At 40.8% G+C, this 23,906-nt stretch overlaps 1 protein-coding gene across 4 annotated transcripts in view; it reads left to right on the top strand.

Annotated features, from left to right (window-relative positions):
- Positions 1-12,050: 12,050 nt before the first annotated feature.
- The window catches only part of Utrn (utrophin), a 517,740-nt gene continuing 505,884 nt past the window's right edge, over positions 12,051-23,906 (top strand). For 2 of the 4 annotated variants that reach the window (XM_047558901.1, XM_047558897.1), the window contains exons 1-2: positions 12,051-12,206; positions 17,641-17,813. In XM_047558901.1, the coding sequence (XP_047414857.1) occupies positions 17,745-17,813 (69 nt within the window). In that variant the 5' untranslated portion in view covers positions 12,051-12,206; positions 17,641-17,744. Of the gene's footprint in view, positions 12,207-12,693; positions 12,934-17,640; positions 17,814-23,906 lie in introns of those variants that run through there. The other 2 variants (XM_047558902.1, XM_047558898.1) reach the window with 1 other exon arrangement.

Below are 23,906 nucleotides of genomic sequence, written 5' to 3'. Positions count from 1 at the left end.
CCTTACCAAATATTCATGAATGTCTTAGCTGTTCATCCTTATTTAGGGTTATTGTATTTCTGATTAACTCAATCTTCAAGGTTAACATTATTATGACGCTCCAGGCTATTCAGTACTGAGTCTTGTAGGGCCATGATTGCTCTTCCTTTATGGTACAACCTGTCGTTTCCCCTCAATTAAGAATAGTCTTGCCCAGCGTGGTGGTGCACACCTGTAATCCCAGCAACTCGGGAGGCTGAGGCAGGAAGATCTCGACTCCCAGGCCAGCTTTGGCAATTTAGTGAGGCCCTGTAAACTTAGAAAGACTCTGTCTCAAAAACAAAAGTAAAAAAAGATCTGTTAATGTACATCAGTGGTAAAGTGATCTTGGGTTTGATTCCCAGTACCAAAATAATAATAATAATAATAATAATAATAATAATAATAATAAATAGAAGTCCTTTCGTTTGCCTAGTTTTCTAAGTATACACTTATCATTAATATATACTGTCAATCAGATATTTAAATGTCTTCTTGCTACGTTTATTCATGTTGGGTATTACATCAATTTTATCTTTTAAATCTCTTCTGCAGCACTCAAGTGCCTGATCCTCAGTAAGTGTGGGAATTCCTTTTACATATCTCTTGTGTTGAATCTTATATTATTATCCTATAACCCATGGGTTCATGTTTTCCAAACTTAATCTATCATTTGGTGATAGATACATATCTTTCAGTAACTCCCTGAGAGAAGGTATGTATGGAGCTGGGGTGGAGATGGATAATGTTTTGGACTGAAGGATCTTTTCCCTTCCACTTAGTTGAGAAGTGGGCTAGACCTTTATTTAATACCAGTTGGAAATCATCTCCCTGGAGAATTTCCTGTATTGCTGTTGAAAAGTTTAGAGCTATTTTGATGTGTGATATTTTGCATATGATATTTTTTTTCCTTACACCCTGAAAACCAGATCTTCTCACTGACCTCCTGTATCTTAGATTGTTGGACCTGCTGTAACAAAATATAATAGACCGGTGACTTATAAATGACAGGAATTTTTTTTTTCTTACAGTTCAGGAGGCTGAAAGTCCAAGATCAAGGTTCCAACATGGTGGGGTTCTGGTGAGACCCCCTTCAGGGTTGCAGAGAGCTGTCTTTTCATTGCATTCTCACTTGGCTAAAAGAAAGTTTTTTTGTGGTCCCCTTTTAAAAGGGCATTACTCCCATTCATGAAGACGTCACCCCCAAGGTCTAATTATCTTCTGAAGGCCAAATCTCCTAACACCATCACATTGGGGAAAAGGATTTCAACATATGAATTTGGAGGGATACAGACATTTGGTCCAAACACCTGTGTTCTGAAACATGTCTGATGTGCATGGCGTGGACATACTTTTTCTACCAGATACTCAGTGAGCCTTTTTGCACCAGAAACATGTATTCTACAATTTTCAGAAATTTAAATTATTTCATTGATGAAGCAATTGCCTTTTCCAGTTTCTCTTTGAGGAACTTTTGGACTGGTGTTTTAATATGTTTATGTTTTTCCCTGTTCATGCTTTTTTTTTTTTTTTTTTTCTTTCTTTCTGGAAGATTTCTTTAATTTTTCCTTGTAATCCATCGATCAAGTGTTCATTTCTACAATCATGATTAAATGGTTTTTGTTGATGATGTTGTTGCTATTTGTTTTTGTTTTCTATAAGTTTATATTTTCAGTCTTCTATCTTTTTTTTTTTTTTTTTTTTTTTTTTGGTATTGGTGAGGAAACCCAGGGGCACTTCACCACTAAGCCACATCTACAGTACTCTTTATTTTTTTATTTTTATTTTTTTTAGAAAGAAAAATCTATTTAGTATGATTCTACTTCGTGTACAACCAGAGAAATATGTTTTACCCCAGTTGTTTACAATGAATCAAAATAAATTATATAAAAAAAGAAAAATCTATTCATTTATTTTTAATTATTTTTTATTTTTTACAGACTGCATTTTGATTCATTGTACACAAATGGGGTACATCTTTTCATTTTTATGGTTGTACACAATGTAGAATCATACCATTTGTGTAATCATACATGCACATAGGGTAATGATGTCTGTCTTATTCAACCATTTTTCATAACCCCACTACTCATTTCCTTCTACATAATCTAAAGTTCCTCCATTCTTCTCTCACTCCCCACCCCCCTACCCCCATTATATATCATCCTCCATTTATCGGGAAAACATCCGGCCTTTAGTTTTTTGGGATTGGCTTATTTCACTTAGCACAATAGTCTCCAACTCCATCCATTTATTTGCAAATGCAATAATATTAGTCTTCTTTATGGCTGAATAATATTCCATTGTGTATATATACTACAGTTTCTTTATCCATTCGTCAATTGAAGGGCATCTCAGTTGGTTCCACAATGTAGCTATTGTGAATTGAGTTGCTATGAACATTGATGTGGCTGCATTACTGTAGTATGCTAATTTTAAGTCCTTTGGGTATAAATCCAGGAGTGGGATTACTGGGTCAAAAGGTGGGTATTTTTTTTATTTTGAGACAGGGTCTTGCTGAGTTGCTTAGGGCCTCACTTAGTTGCTGAGGCTGGCTTTGAACTTGCAATCCTCCTGCCTCAGCCTCTGGAGTCTCTGGGATTACAAGCACGCACCACTTTGTCTAGTTAGTCTCCTATTCTCTCTTTTTTTTTTTTTTTTTTTTTTCCTCTTTTTTTTCGGGGGGGGGTGCTGGGGATCGAACCCAGGGCCTTGTGCTTGCAAGGCAAGCACTCTACCGACTGAGCTATCTCCCTAGCCCCCTAGTCTCCTATTCTTAATTCATTAATTTAAAATCTTCGACTCGCTGTTCATAGATATTAATAGTAGTTTCAAATACTTTTTTCTAGCCTAGTCTTTCTTTCCTTCAAGTTCGTTTTTATTGTTGTTTGTATATTTCGTTGAAACATTTGTGAGAGATTATCCTCAGATGTCTGATAATTTTTCTATGATTTCTTTTTATTCATGACTGTGCTGGAGATTGAGCCCAGGGTCTCATGCCTGCTAGGCAAGTACTTGACCATCCCCAGTCAGATGTCTGATAATTCTTAATTGTTCATGATTTGGGTTGTCAGAATAAAAAGTTGAAGAAAAGCTCCCAATGCATGGATGGCTTTCATCTTACTCAGTATTGTCCCTCTTCAGGTGTTTCTTCTTGTGCTGTTCAGATTCCCTGTAGAGGGGGCTTCCATCTCCTGGCTGCCTGTGTTCTGGTTGTGCTGGGAGAGGAGGCTGGGGTCAGCTTCAAGTGCACACACTCAATCCTCTCATTTTTAGTACAATTTCCCTACCTGACTTGGCTCTTAGGTGCAGAGATCCTCTGGCTTCCAAGAGCACATTTCCATTCTGCTGGAATGGCAATTGCCCAGCTGTGTAGGGTAGGTGAGGAACTGAGGAGGGATCAAAACACTTTTTTCAACTAATCTCTTTTATCCTTTCCCCATCACTATCCACTTCCAGGGCACCTGGTGCCTCTAATTCCTGGGCTTTTTGCTGACCTTTCAGTGGAAATTAGATTTATTATCAGCTGCCCCTGATGCTGACTGAGGGTCAGGTTTTTCAGGCCTGTGAAGTCCATTTCCATTTGACCATCTACTTTTCTGCCTCAAAAGTGTTGTTCTCATTGTCTCCTTTTCCTTGTGGTCTTATGCCTTAAAACAAGTCTCATTGGTGTAATTTCAGCAGGTGTGGGAAGAAGCAAGTTTCAAGGGTGTGTTCAATAGCCATCTTTACTTGGAAGTCAGAACAATTGAGTTTTTCAAGAGAGTTTAAACTATTTAACTTTTTATACAAATACAATGATGCATAGGGCTTTTGAAGTTCTGGACAATTGATAAAAATCTAAGATCATGCTGGCCAATTTGGGGGGTTTGTTTGTTTATACTGGGGATTGAACCCAAGGGTGCTTTACTACTGAGCTAGTAGTAAAGTGCTTTACTACCTTACTACTGAGCTACATCCCCAGCCCTTCTATTTTTTTTTTTTTTCTTTGTGGTGTTGGAGATTTGAACCCAGGGCCTTGTGCTTGTGAGGCAAGCACTCTACCAACTGAGCTATATCCCCAGCCCAGCCCAACCCTCCTATTTTTTTATTTTGAGACAAGGTCTCACTAAGTTACTGAGGCTGACCTTGAACTTGAGATCCTGAATGACAGCTAATGTTAACATAGCTTTTTGATTAACCCAATGTTTTGCAAACTGCATGCTTGATAACCTTATTTATAGAAAAATAAAAATAATAGACTTCTAATGTGGAGTTATATTATTTTAATTGTAATGTTACTTAAGTGTGTACAAATATAAGCCTGTTCTACATAGGCTTATAGTGCTTGTCCATTTACATAAGCAAAAGCAAAAAACACAACGAGATGCAGAGATACAAAGTATCAAGTACTTAATACAACTTGATCACATAGTTCAAATTAACAACATAGATTTAAAGTGATAGTTATTATTTTAGCATAGCTAAATTGCTGCTCTAAGTATGAATACATGCTTATTGATTCACCATGGGCTCTTCCGTGGTCGCCAGCTATATGCTACCCTGTGGTACAGGAGAAACACATTCTCCCATCTGGCTGAATTCAAAATACAGAGAGAACTGTTTTCAGATTACAAGATTTGTAATTATATGGTTATCACTGAGCAACAATGCATTTTTTACCTACTGGCTTGTATCTGTTCTTTTTATGTTTTGTCCTTGACAAATAAAACAGTACTTCATGCCAGGTGAGGTAGTTCATGCCTGTAATCCCAGCAATTTTGGAGGCTGAGGCAGGAAGCTTACAAGTATAAAGCCAGCTTCAGCAATTTGGCAAGGCCCTGAACAACTTAGTGAGACTAAGCAACTTAGCGAGACCCTGTCTCAAAATAAAAAATTAAAATGGGCTGGGAATGTGGTTCAGTGATTAAGTACCTTTGGGTTTAGTCCCTGGTACAAAAACAAAAACAAAATCAAAAAAGAAAACACCAGTATTTTATGATGGCCAGGGGATCATAAAGCAACCAAGTCATGGCCCTTATTTTAATTAGAAGTATTTGCTGAGAAAAGTGTCCACTGCACACACGAATTAACTAATGACATTCTGAGTTTGGGGAAGTCTCTGGGAGGGGAAGCGATGGTTTGATCCAAGCAAGAATGTTCTTGCATACAATTCCAGAAATGAAGAGTACCTTTCCCTGGATTTTTCTTTTTTGGGGAAAAGTAAAAACAGATACATGAATAAAGATGATAATTGGAGAAAGGGTACATTTTACATATTTCCATGATTTTCTTCTAGTGCAGATAGTGATGGTGATTACAACTACACCTTCTATGGTGGGAATGTTCCTTCCAAAACTCATGTTGAAATTTAATCACCAGTGTGAGGTATTAAGAGGTGGGACCATATGGGTCCTTTAAGAGGTGACTGGTTCATGAGGGCTCTGCCTTTATGAACAGATTAATCCATTAGTGGTTAATAGAAAAGAGTTAATGGTTCCTCATGAAAGTGGGTTTGTTAAAAGGCTCTCTCTCTTGCATGTACGCTTCTCACCATCTGATGTCCTGTGTAGTCTCGGGAATTGCAGAGCCCATACCAGCAAGAAGGCCCTTACCAGATGTGACTCCTTCACCTTGGACTTCCCAGCCTCCAGAACAATGAGCTGAATAAGCCTTTGTCTTTATAAATTTCCCAATCTATGGTGTTTAGTTATATTTGGCAATAGAAAACCAACTAAGATACCACCAAAACACATTTTATCCTTTGAAATACAAAACAATCGATACTTGAAATTGTATAAGACCAACACACTACTGAGATATTTTACCCATTTTTTGTGATAGAATTCCTGGGTTCTTCCTTAGGTTCACATTTCTGGAAATACCCAATAATCAATAAGGAGGAGCCTCTGGTAGTTCTCCCCGGGAAAGAAGCCCACAGAGCACCTGGTCCTGTCCTCCGGGCACTTATCCAGCACAGGAGAACTGATGGAGCAATGTGCCTCTTAAAAGCAGGGTACGAACACAGATGAATTTGATATCCATCTAAAATTTATAAGAGAATTTTCTAGAAGGAAATAAGGTTGACAAAAGAGAGTCACTTGGTAAAGAGCATCACTTGGTTGGGATTAGGTTTAAGTCACGTTGGTCACCTTCACCTAGTACAAACAGGTAGTGCTCCAGGAGGGCAGTCTAGAAAGCTGGGCCTGGGGCCGTCTGGAGCGTGATGGTACATGCCCTCCGGACGCGCTTCAGGAATATTCTGCTGACCTATCAGGCCTTCTTGTCTGAGAAGTTGCACTGGAGTGGAAGGGGCCCACAGGCTAGGCTCTCGATTCCAGATGGGTGTATCTATTTGTAAATAGACTCCGAGGCTGTCTGAAGCTGAGCCCTTCCTCTGGGCAAGGAACCTGGCAAAGCTCACCTGAGAGTTTGGACCGGGATTTAGGGCACATTCCAAATACGATATCCAACTAGAGTTCAGGTCATGGGCACTCCTGCACGACCTGGTCATGTGAGGTGCCTGAGCACGGCGTGGACATCTCTGTTTCCAGGCTGACGCTAGGGTTATGAGGGGTGTTTGGATCAGTGTGTGTTAGGGATTTGAGGGGACCAAGCCGGACTTCCACCCATCACCAGACACATCCCATGTTCTTTCTTAGCTTCAAACCTTCTTATAAGCCTATGCTTTATCTGATTAATTTTAGATTAGACTTGATCATTTCAGTTGCAAGTGACAAAATTCCAATATGAGCTAACTTTCAGAATAAAGGGAATGATACAAAAGGCACTTTGTATGCCTGTGGGCATAAGCCAGGGGCTCTCCATCTTCCAGATCTTTTCTCCATATTTTTTCAGCCATGGTTTCCTTTTCTCCTCTACATACGGAATGGTGCTAGTAGTAGGAGCAGAGGAGGAACACGGAGGGATGGTGGGATAGTCTCAATTTTATGTTACTCCAGTTTACTAATTCTAAAGGGGAAAAAAGAGAATTTCACCTCCCAGTGTTGCTATGAAAATTCCTTGGGGAGGACTTACCAGGACCTCCTCTTAGCTTAATCACTACAGTCTGGGATGGAGCCTTAGGATTGGCTCTCCCTGGATCTTGAGCCCACTCCTGGGGTAGACAGAGAAGGAATTAACAAAATCTTATTGGAGCAGGAGAAGAGCAATTTCCCAAAGGGGTAAAAATGCCTTCAAAAAGAGGGGGAATGGTGCTGGGCAGGGGCATGACAGCACATGATCTTTATGATGCCCACCTGCTGCTGAGGCTCAGTTCAGGTGTCCTTTTTTCATGCCCGCCTATTCCTATCATTTTCCTGGAGAGTAAGGTGTCCCTCTCCTGGCTCACATTACATATTGGCCATACTGATGTCCTCATGTTAATTTATAATGGTCTCTTTGTGCATGAGCTCTTTAAGGATGGGATCCTGGCTTATACCTACTTGCATATCCAGTCCTTTGGCAGATAGAGTTTGTTTCAGCAATGTCTGCAATAAAGAAGTAAAGGTGATCACAAAGTGGCAGTGAATCCTCTTGAGTTAAGAGAAAGTGGAAGGAGCATCATAAAAATAAAAAGAACCAGATGAGGATAAATGCTTTCTATCAGCTTCCTTGCTTGATTCTCAAAACATTCGAGGGGACGTTATTTCTTCTATTTTATGTACAGGAAATGAAAAGTTACGTTTAAAAGCTCATAAACTAATAGATATAGAATCATAATTAGCACTTAAGTGACTGAAATCTAGCCTAGTTCTCATTCTGTCTCCCCTCTCCTCCTTCCTCATTTTCTCTCTGTTAACTATAAACTCTTACAATGCCAGAATTTTCTCTTCATTTCTTAGTCATTTGGACATCTCCTCTTCCCATTATTATTATCTTACCTGAATGCACTCCTTAGCCAGTTTTGTATCTTTCATTTGCTTCTTTATCTGTAAAATTAAAGGGTTGTAGCAGAGACTGTAAAATCCCTTCCAACACCAACATTATAAAATTACACAAAGTAAATTGAACTAAGTGAAATTAGTACGTGTGATGAACCCAGCACGGGTGTGTTTTATTCAGAAGTCTTTTCCAATTGCCAGTGGGTAGTGCCCCTGGAGGAGTAGGCTGGGCTTCATACCCTACAGTGATTGCTTGACTCTTCCTTCCCTTTTTGGGTCTCCTTTATTCTTCCATGATTCCATCTTCCATCGGTTGTTCCTCTCTCCCATTTGTCCCTTCCCTCTACCCTCAGCTTCTCTGGACTGGCATTTCTTGGTACCCATCTCCTCCTTGGTCGCTTGTCAGCAGCCTCTCTTAGAAGCCTGTTTCCTCAAATCCAGAACAGGCTGCATGACGGGGGAGAAGCTGAAAGTGTTAATGATTAGGGATAATGGCAAGGATAGTCTGAAACTAGGTGAAACCCTTGAATTCAAGGAGATGAAACTAACCACAGATATTTTTGAAATTATTATAGATCCCGCATGGATAATATATATTTTTTTCTGATAGAGCAATTTCTGGGCCCCTCCAATCATCCAAAGTGTTCTATCTGAGCTAGCCCCCTGGGCACAGCAGCTCCATGGGTGGTTCCTCAACCATCATCATCTAAACCGCCTCGTTGCATGTTACAGTTGAAGTTGTCTGAGCCTCACCAGACCTACTAAATCAGAATTTCTGGAGGATAAGCAGGCAATCTGAATTTCAAATATGCTTCCCTGGTGACTTTTCAGTTCACTGAATTGTGAGGAACTCTGCCTTTGTGTTATTTATTCTCAAAAAGTTTCATGCATTATTATCATTTTTTTTCTTTAACTTGATTATAAAGAATTTTATTTATAGCTATTTTCAACTTGCACAAATACTCGATGTTTGAAGAATTCAGTAATATATTCAGCAATTATTCTAGTATCTCTTATATACAAGCTTCAGATTTGTATTTTCTATTCCTGAAAAAGTTAAGAAAAGGTAAATTTCCTAGGCTTCCCCACTCACTTCTTTTACTCAGCCAACATGAGGGGTATAGCTGAAGGGTTGTCTTGTTCTTTTTAAATGCATTCTGCCATTTCCCCATGTTTCTATTGTTTAAAGAGAAATTGCATTTATGTACTCTTGCACAAACTTCAGTAGAGAATATTTTCTTCTTTACTCTTATATCAGGATGCAGTTTCCTGGATATGAACAATATCTAAGTGAATCATGTCTACATAGTATATATACTACTTTATATCTTTATAGGTGAAGCTATATATATATACTACTCAGGATTTTCTGTCAAAAGCTTTCTCTCCTAGAGTGACACCAATGCAATTTTCTTTAATTGTCACTGTTCCCTGGTGTCTGTAGGGCAATTCTGACTTTGAGTCAACAGTAGGCCCAGGACCACATTCCTATCACTTTCTGCAAATGTTTTATAGTGATCTTGTGATGGACCGACTCAATCTCACCAGGCACTGTCCTTACCAGTCAGTGTATGAGACAGAGGTGGAAAGCTGGTTGCAGGTGTGCTAGTGTCTACCCACACCTCCTGGTGGGTGACCTGCCTCTGATGTCTCCCAAACTAGATTCTGGGAATGTTAAGGGAGATCGCAATGCCTGCTCTATGGAAATATAACCCTCTTTGGTCAAGATCTCCTGCTAAGTGTGGTTTCCCTATCTAACAAAGGAGCAGGACCAGCTTGGGACCTCTTGATCCCTCTATGAAGAAGCCTTCCTTTGACCTTTTTGGCCCACCACCTACATAGACTATTGGTGTCTGCCTAAGGGAGAAAGGCTAGTAAGAGACAGGGCACAGGTCCCTAACTCACCATCAGTAGGGCAAGTCACTCCCTTGCAAAAGGTAGCTGTTGTCCCTTATGCCTCTTCCCTTAAAGCCTTTCAGGAATCTTGAAACTCCTCAGCTTAAAAACTCAGAAGTTATAAACACTTGTTTTTCAAAAAATTTGAGCTACATAAGTTAATATTTGTACTGCCAATATTAACTCGTATTTATTTAGCTCAAATTTTGTCACAACTTACAAAGTGCTTTACCTCTATCATTTTAACTGATAAAGTCATCAAACACGCCAATGTGGCCTTATTATCTATTTTAAAGGGAGAAATCTGAGTTTCCATGAGCTCCACCAGGGATACTCAGAGAAATGAGCAGCTTTCTGCGTCTGTACGATTACCAGGTGCACTTGATCTATTCTTTCCTTATGGCACTTATCAGAGATCTTGCATATATTTGTTTACATGCCTTATCTCACCTACAGGATCCTACATTCCTATGAGGGCAAGATCTCTATCAGGTTTCTTTGCATTATCCCCAGTTAACATCATCCCGTTACTGTACACCTGGTAGGCCCCACATTGGAGTTTGTTAAATGAAGGAAGAATGAAAAGTGAATGAAGTCACACCTATTTGGAGTCAATGCATTAGATATTATTTGGCTTATATGATGAAAATCCCCCCAAGGAAGGAAGCTATGCTGGAAGCTGGATTTCTATGACTCAGGACCTCCTACTCACAGCAGGTGGAGACCAGGAGGCTTGTAGTTCATAAGTAACAAAAGCCTAGTGAATTCTTTCTGAAAAACTTGTTTTGAGCTCCCTCCTAGTTTTTATTTACTGCCTCAACAACTAATTCTTAAATATTAAGCCAGTAACAAGCCAGAGCTCGCTTATCATTTGCCCTCTCCTCTTGGTTGATACCAGCTAGGAACTTGGCTGTTTTTTTCCTTCTCTTCCTAAGTGTGATGATCCTGTAAAAGAATCATAGGAATGCACAGGGAAAGAAATGTATAAATAAGAAAAATGCACACAAAGCACAAGTTCATTTCCTCCCAGGTATTTTTTGGTCAACACCTTGTTGGGGTAGGTTCTATAAATAGATTTGTTTGAGTGCAAATTGAAAAAATAGAATAAGGTTAGTGCAAACACTATTTGTACATATAATGAATACGAAATGGAATTTCAAGTATTTTCTTAATATTAAAAACGATTCTAAGAATATTATGAAAACATATCCTTGGCCATAGGACCCCCCCAAATTAGCAACGTCAGCAAACTGAGATGGGGTCATTTGAGGAGCAGATGGAGATTTTTCTCCCCCCCAAAAATAAATAAATAAATAAATCGCCCTAACTAAAGAACCAGTTGCCTTGCGGGGAGGAGCGGGGCGGCGTGACTCATATTTTCGGATAATCTGAATAAAGGGCACTGTGTCTGGGCGAGACATTCATCCTAGCTCCCAGCGGCAGGGTTTGCTCCCCAAGCTGCGCAAGGCGCGCCGCACCCGGCTAGGCGGCTGCTGGCGGGGAGGGTGCGCAGGGCAGGCGCTGATTGACGGGGCGAGCGGTCAGGTGACCCGGCGCCACGTTCCCGGAGTAGGGCCCGAGGTGGCCGCCGAGGCCGGGCTAGCCGCGCCGAACCCGGAGCCGAAAGGCAGCTCTCCAGGAACTAAGTTGCTGGGCTGGCGGCCGCCGGGCGGGAGAGCGGAGCCGGAGCGTTGGAGCCGCGCGGGCCGGAGGCAGGGCCTCCGCCTGCGGAGAGCGAACCCCCGAGCGCCCGGACGCGAGCCCCTTCCCGGGGGCGGCGGCGCGCAGCCGGCCGCTTCTGCGCCCCACCCTCGGTCTTCTGCCTCCAGCGCTCCACTCCAACAAAGGGGCAGGCCCGCGGCCGGGAGGTGGAGGAGAACGAGAGGAGGAGGAGCCGCCGGAGGAGCGAGCCACTCTCGCGCACAAAGTTGTGGAGTCGCCTTTCCTCAGAGGAGGGGAACGGCCAGCGGTCGCCGCCGCGGGCTTTCTCCCGCCGAGGGGCGAGGAGGAGCCTCGGGCTCCAAATTCCGATTGGGGAGCCTCGGGGAGCGCGCCCCCCCTCTTTTGAGTCATTTCTGCAGACGGAAAACTCTGTAGTGTTTGGCAAACTTGGTGCCTGCGCGCCTGTCCCAGGTTTGCGCTTGGACTGTTTTGTTTTTGTTTTTGGCGGAACTACCAGGGAGGAAGATTGCACAAGTCAGGGGCGTTTCCAATCCGGTGTCATTTTTAAATTTTTTCCTCTTTCGAATCTTGTCTGATTCTCCACGTTTCATTAAAAAAAAAAAATCCCCAAACAAAACAGCTCGCACTACCCAACTCGCCCTCGTGCCCACGCCCCCGATCACTACGACCCAGACACTCCCCGAGGAGCCCGTGGGCCGCTCGGGACGCGGCGGCGGCGGGTAGGCGCGGCGGCCCGCGGGCGAGCAGGTAAGCCCATGCATTATTGAAGTCTGGGACTGCGTGGTGTGACCGCCGCCGGCGAGGGAGTGGGGCGGGAGCTGGGAGAAGGTTGGACTTTTCTGCTGCTCTTTTGCCCGGGACGGGTGTTTCGAGCTCCTCCTTAAGTCCCAAAGTCGAAGATCTGGCTAACTTTAGGGTGCACTTTCCTCGGAACCTCAGTTAAGCTCCCCTGGGCGGGGGAGAGAACACCAGAAGCTTGGAGAGCTCGGGCGAGAAGGTCGTTGGAATCCGGACTAGTTTTCAAGGATTCCAACGCCTCGGACTGGCTCTGTGCTGCCGCCTTGCTTCCCCAGTCCTCCTCCCTTCTGGGGGAAGAGGGTCGCGCGTCCGTGCATCTCGCGGAGCAGGGCGCTGGGCCAGTGATCTTCAAGAGGACGTGGCCTCCTAGGAGAGCCTGTCACACACACACCCCGTCCCCGGGAAGGCGGGGCCCCGGCAATGTCCGCAAGGAGAGGGTGGAGAGAGTGTGGTTTTGTAGTCCTCGGCCGGGGAGCGCTTCCCAGCCCGCCGCCTGGCAGGGGACGTGATCGACCTCTGGGTGGTTGCTGCTCCGGAGGGTGGGGCCCCCGAGAGTGTGGCGCTCCCCGCGAGCCGCTCCAGAGAGGCTGAGGGACCGGGGTGCCCCATTGGCGCCCCGTCCCGCACGGTCTCCTTGCTTTCCGGACTCTTGGCATCCCTTGCTGCAGCTGACAAGGTAATTCGTTCCCCCTTTGGTCCGGGGTCCGAAGCTCTGGTTGCCCAAGGCCACTTACAAAACCAACAAAGCTCTAATTGTAGGCTGTGCAACTTTTAGAAGGCCTGTTGGTAAAAGAGGTGATTATTTTTCTCAAGCCTCAGATTCTGAAAGGGACTCGTTTCAGGGGTTTTTAAAGGGAAGGAGAAAGCGTGCCCGACTTCCTAGATCAAGGGGGCCCCGCACTTTTTTTTTTTTTTTAACATTGAATTGGAGAGCCTTGAGTGTGACTCCATGGCCCCGAATTCTGGGGTGTTCCTCTTTCCCAGGGAGGGCGGCCTCTTTCCCAGTTTTCAGGTCACCTGGGTCACCAGGGCCTCGCGGGTCAGGGCGCCTGGGAGTTTCAGTGCACCGGTAGCCGCGACCAGAGCGCACCTAGTTTAAAATGAGAGTAGATCACCCGGTCCAGGCCCGGCGGCTGCAACCCCCTGCGTTTCTTTGGAACTTGCAGCGGCCTCTGGAAGTCAGGCTGGCACCTCCGGGCTGGTTGCGCATGGGATGGTTGCTGATGTGCGCGGGGGACGCAGGCTGCGGATAGCGCAGGGTCAGGCTAGAGCTGGAGGAATGTGAAGCTCGTGGGTACTTAAGGCGTCAAGGGCCAGGGTTTATGTGGAGCCATCCCCGCCCACTTTACCCGCATTTATGGGACCTGTGAGACAGCTCTTGAACTCTCCTTTGGGTGTTTACTTCAAATTTATTGCTCCTGTAAACAGTATTAATCACAGGAGAATTAACCTTCCCGGGAGCGCTTCCTAGTGTGAGTGGCAGTTCTTGGCACTGAGAGGTTTCTTGTACTGTTTCAAGCTGAGCGCCAAACGTGTGTTCCCGTGGCTTCGCTTTCCACTATCTCCAGCATTCCTAGGTTTTGGTTCCTAGTGGATTAATGAATAGTTTTTGCCCGAGGTCATATGCCATGTTTCCGTCATAATTGCGCATTGTCGAATATTCATTCAGAATAGCACTTTGTCGAATGGTGCATTTTCTTATGTGGTGTAATTTCCAAATTAAAAAAAAATTAAAGCCTTACTTTTGCCTTTAAGGCCATCCACTGTCTTTTTGCTTTAGGTTTATTGCCAGGCATTCTTGCCTTCTGGTCCATATAACAGAAAGAAATGTTCTGAAGGAAGAGTTGGTGAATGTAGGGTGAAGTGGATTGGTTTTAGTGGGAAACTCCTGGCTAAACTTTACAGAATGTCATTTGGAGGGAAGGGAAACACAGTGGTAACAATAAATTACAGTTGTGTAGGGCTTAAGACTTCTAGAGCACATCCCACTCAGTCCTTCTCAGTTTCTCTCTTAGCTTTGTGTGGAGAATGGCCTTAGCCTTCCGTCCACAGGGGTGGAGTTGGAGTCACGTTGGGACATATTGTTCGTGGTGAAATCTTAATTTGGTCTCCTGAAAACCTATTATGAGTTGCTGCAGTATTTGACAATTTAGAAGTATCCTTTGCCTCTGTTACTAAAACTGGAGTCCCTGGCCATTAGTGGCAACAAGTGACAGCCAGTGGCTTTTACTCAATTACTAAATGGCCATCTGTTTTCTCCTTCCCTCCATTCACTTCTGGACCTTTGATCACCTTTTCTGCTGTATTTTTGCAGCATATAAGTTATTTTCATTATTAAGCAAAATTTGACAGTTTCAAAATAAAACATTGTAATGAAGAGGTATTACTGGTTCTGCACAAATGAAATAAAATTCCCAAGTAAAACAGTTTACTTCTTTCTTTATGGTGTGGAAAGTCTCTGAGAAGCCTTGACTTGGAGACCCCTGGGTAAGTCCAGTTGTGAAAGAGAATATTAGATTTATCTCTCAAAGGGACTGGTTTTACCTGGGAAAGAAATTTTTCTTAGGCAGAACTGATTTTCCATAATAAAAAAAATTTATACATTCTTCTGAACAAAGTTTTTGGTTTTTGAATATACTCAAATACACTTGAGAATTTAGCAAATCTTTTACAGTTTTGTTTCTGAAAAAGGAACTTAACCATACAATAATTCATAAATTCTTAGTAGTAGAAAAGACATATAAAAATAAAAAAAATATATTCTCATAAAATCTGGCAGATTGATAATCAACCCATATATTTCTGCCTACCAGAGAGGAAATGTTTCTTACAGCTTTAGCAATTTACTAGTTTGCATCTACCTCAACCACTTTAATACTTAAACTTTTTTCTAATTTTGCTCTTATCAATAGAATACACCTTTTTCCTGACTTGATCAGAAAAACAAGTTCTTACAGATTATATGCTACATATAACAAAATAATACTGTATGGCATAGTTCTTCAGTGTTATAAAACTATATAAAATGTTATATATTAAATCATTATATATTTAAAAATAGTAACATATGATATGCTTTGGAATTAAAGTATCAAGTTGTCCAGCCCTGGCTAGCAGTAAGCCCTAGTTCTGATATTTGATTTAATTTGTGGATTAATATGCATTATCTGCAGATTCATGTTTGAATGTGTTGACTGTTCTCAAATCTCAATTAAATGATTATCAGTTGGCATTGTGGTACTTTTAAGGGGGCTATATCAGTATAGAGGCTGATTGCTGGACTTAAAATTGAATTCCAATTCTTTCTGGATCATTGTGGCAGTGTGTCCTGGGAAGTATTTTGGGCAGCCTGGTACTCTGATTATTGGAGTTCTTAGTGAAATGGTGGTACTACATGACAGAATCTTTAGTTCTTCAGTTCTTTAAATTTAAAGATGCTTCTCACTGGTTACCAAGCATTGGGATTATTTTATTTGAGTGGTACCTGTGCTCATCCAAATTCATGTGATGAACCTTCCAGAATAAAATCTACATCAAGTGACATACCATATAATTACCTAGATTTCTATCTCTAATCCAGACCCTTCCTGAGCTCCAGAACTGTATTTCCAACTGCCTTTAGTCATCTTCCCTTAAGTATTTTGGAGACATCTCAAACTCAGCAAATCCAAACCACATTCATGATTTTCTCCCTCCCCACCAGCTGTCCTCTAGTGTTGCCTAGCTTAGTGAATGACTCACCCTCCACCTAATTGGCCAGCCAAAATCGGGGAGTCATTCTGCACAGTAGTATCCTGAACCTCTAAAATCCAATCAGTTTACAAATCCTACTGACCTTCTTTATTTAATACCTAAATATCCCACACAAATAACTCAGTTTTCTTTCCACCCACTCTTGTTTAGGTGATAATCATATCCTGCCTGTAATGTTATAATAGAATGATTAGCACGATAAATACTCAAGTGCCCTTACCTATTTTCCTCATTTACTTTACAATATTTACTTTCTCTTTGTCTCTATGAGTATGTATCTATGAACATATACACATACATACATATCAGTGTGCATATAGATAGATTAATGCTACCCTGATTGAAATTAAGTTGAAGGAAGATATTGTCCATCATATTTCATCATATATCTCCTACAAAGACATTCTCCTGCATAACACCATTAATTAATGTTAAAGAAATTTAACATTAATATAATAATATTGCCTAATGTGTAGTTCAATTTCATATTTTTGAAATGATTTTCAAAATGTTTTGTTTTAAAATTTTGAGTCCAATCAAGAATTGCATTTGGTTGTTACATCTTTTTAGTTTCCTTTAATCCACAAAGTTCCCCCTTCTCAGGTAATTTTGGTTTTTCTGAACGTTGACAATTTTGGAGTGACTAGACCATATGTTTTGAAAACCATCCACAGTCTAGATTTGTCTGCTCATGACAGTAAATGTTTTGGCAAGAATACTGTATAGATGATGTACTATGTTTTCCATTGCATGGTATGATGTTCCCTTGTTGGTTAAATCAAGTCTGATTACTGGTCAAGGTTAGGAATTTTTTTCCCCAACATATTATCATGAAAAAATTTCAAACGTCTAAAAGAGTTGAAAGAAATTTTTACTCAGTATCTGTGTACACATGGCCTGGGTTGTTGAATTAGCATTTTGCAGAATCCTGCCATAATTTTTGCTGGTTTCCTACTTGTCTCTCTAGCCTACCTACAAATCAGAATGTCTTTTAAAAAGGATAATTTGGTCATGTCACTTCCCTGCTTAAAACCATCTCCTAAACTTCTGGCTTCTGGAGACCTCTTTTCTCACCTTATTGCACAGATAAACTTGCTTCCTGACTGACTTCTCTCCAAAAGCACTGACCTCGGCTTTTCAAATGCTCCATTGGTTTTTCTGCTACTTCACATGGAAAGATCTTACTTTTTCTACTTCCCTTCCTGGCTAATTAATTTCTTCTTCTCCTTGAAAGCTGAACTCAAGTATCATTTCTTTAAGAAAACCTTCTCCATTGCCCAGGGCAGGTCAGATTCCTTTGCTGTATATTCTTATTACTCTGTAATTCTCTGTATGTGTGTAGGCTATCAATACTGTAATGAAATAATTCATTATTTAATTAATTGCTTAGTACCTGTAAATTCCATAAGAACAGAAACTGTGTTTCTTCTTGGTAATCAAATCCCCACTGCCTGGATCTGTGTCGTACATGTGGTAGGCCCTCGTTGCATTTTTGCTGAATGAATAGTTATTATACATAACTATATATAACTATATGTGTTCATATACATACATATATATATATATATATATGGAATATGTACATACATACGGACACAGAAATCAATATATTTTTTTTTTTTCTTTTTAGGCATTGATGCCAGGCCGAACCACCATACAAAGTAGAAAATCTTGACAAGGACTTGGGAAAGAAAGTCTTTGGACTACACTGAAACTCAGCCAGGATGGCCAAATATGGAGAGCACGAAGCCAGGCCTGATGATGGGCAGAATGAGTTCAGTGACATCATTAAGTCCAGATCTGGTAGGTCATGGAAGCCCAAGATAATTCTGGATTTTTAATGTATAAACTAGTTAGAAGACTTAGGTTTCTTGGCTTGTTTTGCATTGCTCTTGTGAGGCAAACTTCTTTTGAGAAACTTAATTCTGACAAATGGCCATTAATTTGTAAAAGGTAATATGTCTCTGTGTTCAATTTCTTGACCCAATTTTGTCTCATTGTATGTTGACTGGCATTGCTTGGTGAAACTGGTACTTGTAGCTAAATGCTATTTGGTAATAAAACTATGCCATTAAAATACAAAAATATGTCTGAGCATTTTCTCCTGTATTTTTGAAATTTGAAGAGAATTGTATGTTTAAAGTAGAAGTACCATCCATCCTTCCTGGGAGGAAGGATCCTCTCATGGATTGATTCCATTAACAGTATGTTCACCTCTAATCCCTCTGAGTGGCTAGTGCTAGGACAACAGCCCCCTATCTTCACTCCCCTTTGGAACCTTCTCAAGGTACAGTGCCTCCTAAGTAACTGAATTGACTGGATTAAGACAGATGAACAGTTTTCATGTGAACATTTAGATCGGGGACCTCAGGATACTGCTCTCTCCCTTGGTCTTGTGTAACTGAGTGCTTTTGATTCTGGCTGTACAAATGAATCAACTGGGGAGATTTTACAAATGCAGATGCATTGGCTCCACTTCAGACCTATTGAATAAAAATTTCTGTAATTTTTAAAGAGCTTCAGTATGATTCTGAGACTGGCTCAAAGGGGAGGTATCTTTGAGCAGGCAGGGCCTTTCTGAGCTTTGCAAATTACATAGAACTTCATGCTGGGTGTGAACACTATACTTAGGTAACTTTGAGAGTCACTTTGAGGTATAAAATTACATTCAATGTGACTTTAAAAACAAAAAAGGAACTTAAAGCCTGTTTTTGCTGTGTGAACATCCATATATTATGGTAGGAGCTTATTTCTTATTTGAAACTGCAGATATATGCGCTGAAAATAAGACTTAATTAAATATTTTAGGATACACATTTCCCTCCACAATACTGGTGTTGGCTGGTTGGTAAAGTTTTGGTATATTAGAGACTTGACTGTAAATGTGTAAAGGGATATTTTGGAGCTTGAAGGATCTTTTGAAGGACAGCTTCCTATCCTGTAGTTTATATACTTTAAAACATGCTTCTAGGATGTACTCTTTCCTTAAACTTTTGTTTTAAATGTCTTAGTGGTATAAAGTACTACATAAATATAAAGGATTACTAATATCCTCTTAAGAGTGCAGACTGTATATTCAGAAATACGTAAAGGTGATAAAGCGGGAAATGGAAGAGAGACTATGTATTTAATGTCTCCATATTTGTCATGTTCGATGAATTGTGAGGTGTTGTGTTCCTAAATAGTTTCCTGAGTCAACTTCCGTTTGAGTAAGACCTTTGATATTTATTACTGGTACTTTGGTCATGTCCACTAAAGAGTAATTATGTAAGTTTTAAAATATTGGGTATTTTTAAACAAAATATTCTTTAAATTTATTGTTTATAAGGGCTCACTCTCATGCATCATTGGGGGATGTTTTGACAAAAATTTTAACTTTTTTTTTTGGTGCTGAGGTATCGCGTTCCCTCTGGCTGCAGAGAGAGACACGACAAATGTCTGAAGCTTTGGAAGTTTATTATGCACAGTCCCTCTCCTACACTTCTCTTACTCCCAGCTTCCGTGCACTCCCAGCTTCCAGCTCAGCTTCAGCCTTCGCCCCCTACTCTCCCACCCACCAGGCTTATATACACTTCAACCAATCAGGGGAGAGTACACGAGGTAAACGCGGACAGCTGCAAGCATAGGATAGGGGGGCATGCTCTAATCACATCGTTAACTAGCCAATCATTGGAATTCGCTGGTTGTTTACTGTATAGCTGGCCGCTTTTGGCTCAGCGTCAGGCGCCATCTTGACCATGCCCAAGGCTGGGGGTCCCGGAAACCCCGACACTGAGGATTAAACATGTTTTGAACAAGGTCATATCAATTGGTGAAGTAACTCTATTTCTAGAGTTTTCCCCTAGGCAGTGCATATAAATGCACATTCAAGACATTGATCATAGCATTATTTATAATAGAAGAAGTGGAAAACACCATAAAAAACCCAATATTGGGGATTGGTTAGGTTATTATTTCTCAAAGTATTTTGAAAGACTCTCAAGTTCTGAGGTTAATGTGTAATTCAAAAAAGACATCACAGTCAAATAACTGGGAAATAGTGGTAGACTTACTCTGTATCTTTACTGTAGTGCATTGAACAGATTCTATAGAACCTCAGTGGAGCTAATTAAATCAGTGTATATCCATAAAGTATAAGATTATGCATTCACAAAAATTGATGTGGATGTGTGTGCATATACACGTGTGAATGTATGTATATAAATGTAGTAATTTGTTCTTGATATATTGTTAAAAATACATAATATGTGAAATTATTCTTATGAAAAATTTCTTTTAAAAAATTTAGTGGGGTGTACACTAAAATGTTATCACTGATCATCTTTGCACTTTGGGATCATTTTTTTCTCTTTTTGTCTATGTATTTTCTAAAGCTCTTCGGCAACCTCTATTGCTTAATTCTCATGTTTTAAAAGACTCTCAAATTGCCTGTGGGGTTTTAATGCCAAGGTTATTACTGTTACTCTTTTCTTAAAAAGTTCCTACTTCAAAACACATTGAAAATTTAGCTGTTGCATAGCTGAGATATGAATCACATTCTTTTGGCTGGATTATGTTGCAAAAGCCAGTAGATAAATTTGGATTTGAATGAGGCGGTTAGTCTCAGCCTTGCTTTCTGGGAAGGTAGTTTAACATTTTTTGAAAAAAGGTAAATTCTTAGCTCATAGTGGTAATATGGTCCTCCAACATTTACATATTATTAAGGGATTTAAAAAGATTAAAGTCAAGGGCTGGGGCTGTAGCTCAGTGGTAGAGTGCTTGCCTAGCACATGTGAGACACTGGGTTCAGTCCTCAGCACTACATAAAAATAAAGGTATTGTGTCTATCTAAACTAAAACAAAACAAAAACAACAAAACAATTAATGTCATAGGAATTATTTACATACAGTATGTATTTTTAAAAGATCCTTCTTGAACATGTTCTGTACTGAATTTATTGCTTTTTCATTTTTTAAAAGAAGGAATTGTGCTACAGGTTGAGCTCAGTGATAGAGCATTTGCCTCTCATGCACGAGATTCTGGGGTCAGTCCCCAGCACTGTAAAACAAAAACAAACAAAAATGGAAGATTTTCCTATTGGAGAATTTTGATTGTAATCCACTATTCTAGGTTTCTTCTTTTTGGGATTTGAATGAGGGGCCATGAAGAAAGATTGGGGTGGAAAAAACTAATGTGGAGAATATATTGATCAATTTAAACTCTTGGTTTATGAGGATTTTTCCCTTTTCCCTAGATTCTTGAGTTTGGACAGTCTAAAAGCCTGGCATAATAAAATATATATGCATTTTGTGTTAAGTTATTGGGATTATTTATTGCCCTCATTCTGTCTTAGTTCGCTTCATGCTGTGTAAGGTTTTTTATGTTTAAAAGCTATTTCCACCATCTAAACAGAAATACGAAGCTATCAGGGGTAGGTAATGGAATAGTTTCATGAATATAAAAGCCATATACTTCTTTATGGTTGTAGTACATTTACCTTGGATTTGAGTGAAGTAACTTGAAAGAATTTGATCTTTAATGATCAAGGATTTGGGATTCGATAAAAGTAGGTCTTTCTCTACTTTAAAGGCACGTAGTCAAGTTTGTCATCAATGATGGTATTATTAACAGCCTTAGTTAGCAGGCTTCAGAAAGCTTAAAAAGGTAATAAAGATTTTGAGACAGTAGACCAAGAATAATAATTTTTTAAGTGAAATACATTGCCAGTGGAATATGTGATGCCTAAGCTTTTGCTTGGAACATTGTAAAATATGAAATAATGCAAGGATTGCGGGTGCATATAAAATCAAAGAAAGTCATCCCGCTGTTTCATTCGGTCAGTAACTAACTACCTAAGAGCTAGTAATAGAGAATATGTCATCCTCTCCTGTGCTCAGTGCTGTTGTGGAGAGTTTTAGCCCAAAGGGTAGCTCTTGGGGATGAGGAGAGAGTGTCAGGGAGCTCCAGGTGGAGATTTGGACAGTCAACAGTTTAGATGAGACAGGGCTGTGTGTGTGTGTGTGTGTTCGTTCAATGAAGTAATGAGGTGAACCCTACATGTGGTACCATGCAGCCCTTTAAAAAGCCTCCAGCAGGGGGACTAGGGTGGTGGCTCAGTGGTAGAGCGCTTGCCTAGTGTGTGTGACACACTGGGTTCGATTCTCAGCACCGCATATAAGCAAGTAAAATAAAGGTCCATTGACAACTAAAAAATATTAAAAAAAAAAAACCAAAAAACCTTGGGCAGAAATGTGGAGTGTGCCTTGTATCATTTTTTCCTTCACCTCTCGTGTTCTTATCTTTTCCTGGGATAATTGTTGAGGGAACTTAGAGGCCATATAGATCATGCCTGTGACTGCTGATGTAATGGTGAGATTCTAGCATCTTTTACTTGTTTTTTATTTAGTGTCTTACTAGGACAGATACCGTTTAATCTTCACAACTTTGTTGTGAAGGTGACAGACCTGAGCTACACAGAAGTACTTTGCTCTACTGGCCTTCTTTCATTTTCTTGGTAGTGCCTGCCCCTGGGCCTTTACTCATACCACTCTCCTTCATCTTCATCTGATTCTAGATTCTTTGGATCTAGGCTTAAGTGTCATCTCCTCTGAGGGATCTTCCCAGCTGACTTTGGATAGCAGGTCTCCCAGTCACTCTTGACTGCACCACTCAGGTTTCCCGTGTTATTGTTGTCTGGTGCTTTTCTTGTATCATGAATTTGTTAATATTCTTCCCGCTAGAATTTAACCCCATAAGAGCCGGGACCGATGCATCCCTGGTACCAAGCCCAGTGCCTCACTCAAATACATGAACAATAAATGTGTATTCAACAAAAATTGCCCGAGAACTTGAAAACACCAGAGACGGGATTAGAATGGAGGTGATCTGGTTTCAGCAGTTCTGCATTTGACCAACTCTCTGTCTTCTAATTTACAAGGCAGTTTATTCTATCAATGCTGGATGGTTCTTCATATCGTGCTTAATTATTTCCCTTTGTCAGACTGCATTTAGACAGTCTTTCTGCCTTTTCTTTTGTCGTTACAGGCTGGGACCCTGGCTGAGAAGCAGAGGTTCTCTGGGCCCCTGGTTGGCCTCAAAGCCCTGCCAGAGAGGGACAATTGTAAGAGACAGAAACTGCTGCTTCTGGGCCTGTTGAGGTCTTCCTAGATTTTTGACGTTGGTCTCTGTCGTTCTCTGTTGAGAGTTGGCAGAGGGGAAAATGCCAGAGAACAGGCAATTCTTGGGGTTGAAGATAGAGAAACTGATAGTCTCTTTCTGACGTGAATTCTCTTTTCTCTTTTCTTCTGACTCCTGTTTATGGTATTTAAGTGGCTGGTTAGAAGTGGTAGTGGATTTCAGACGCACTAACATTTGACCCAGGTTAAGCCCTAGTCTGATGCCCAGATAGGTAACTGTGGTATTGGAGGAGTTGGCAGAGGAGGGTGGGGGTGGGAAAAAGAGAGAGGCCAGTGAAATCAAATTCTTTAACACAGACTATTATACCTGGTTACATTTATAGCAAGCCTCCTGAAAGTCTGCTGTGTTTACAATAAAGCAAAATCACCTAATAAGATTCAGTGTTCAAATAGAGAAACAACATGTATCCCATTTGTTTACAATAATAAAAAAATAAAAAAAAAATAAAAAATAAAGATTCAGTGTTATGCAGATTATGTGGAGGATGACCTCTGTTGACCTTTCAGAGCTCGCTCTTTAGGAAAGACAGTGGTTGAGAGGTATTTAGGGTGTCATTGGTCCGCTTCTCTGTCTTACATTTAAAGAAGCATCTGTGAGGTATTTTTCTGAACAACTTTTAAGGGACTGTGGAAATAGCTCATTTTTCCTCCTGAAACTTTACTGGGCTGGAATTCCTGTGCTTTGAAGGCAAGTCTTTGAGTAGGTTTGTTTTTTTCCAC

This window comes from Sciurus carolinensis, chromosome 7, assembly GCF_902686445.1.
Source record: "Sciurus carolinensis chromosome 7, mSciCar1.2, whole genome shotgun sequence".
Taxonomy (NCBI): domain Eukaryota; kingdom Metazoa; phylum Chordata; class Mammalia; order Rodentia; family Sciuridae; genus Sciurus; species Sciurus carolinensis.
Note: the sequence above shows the minus strand (reverse complement) of the source record. Positions and strands in the feature narration are given on the sequence as shown.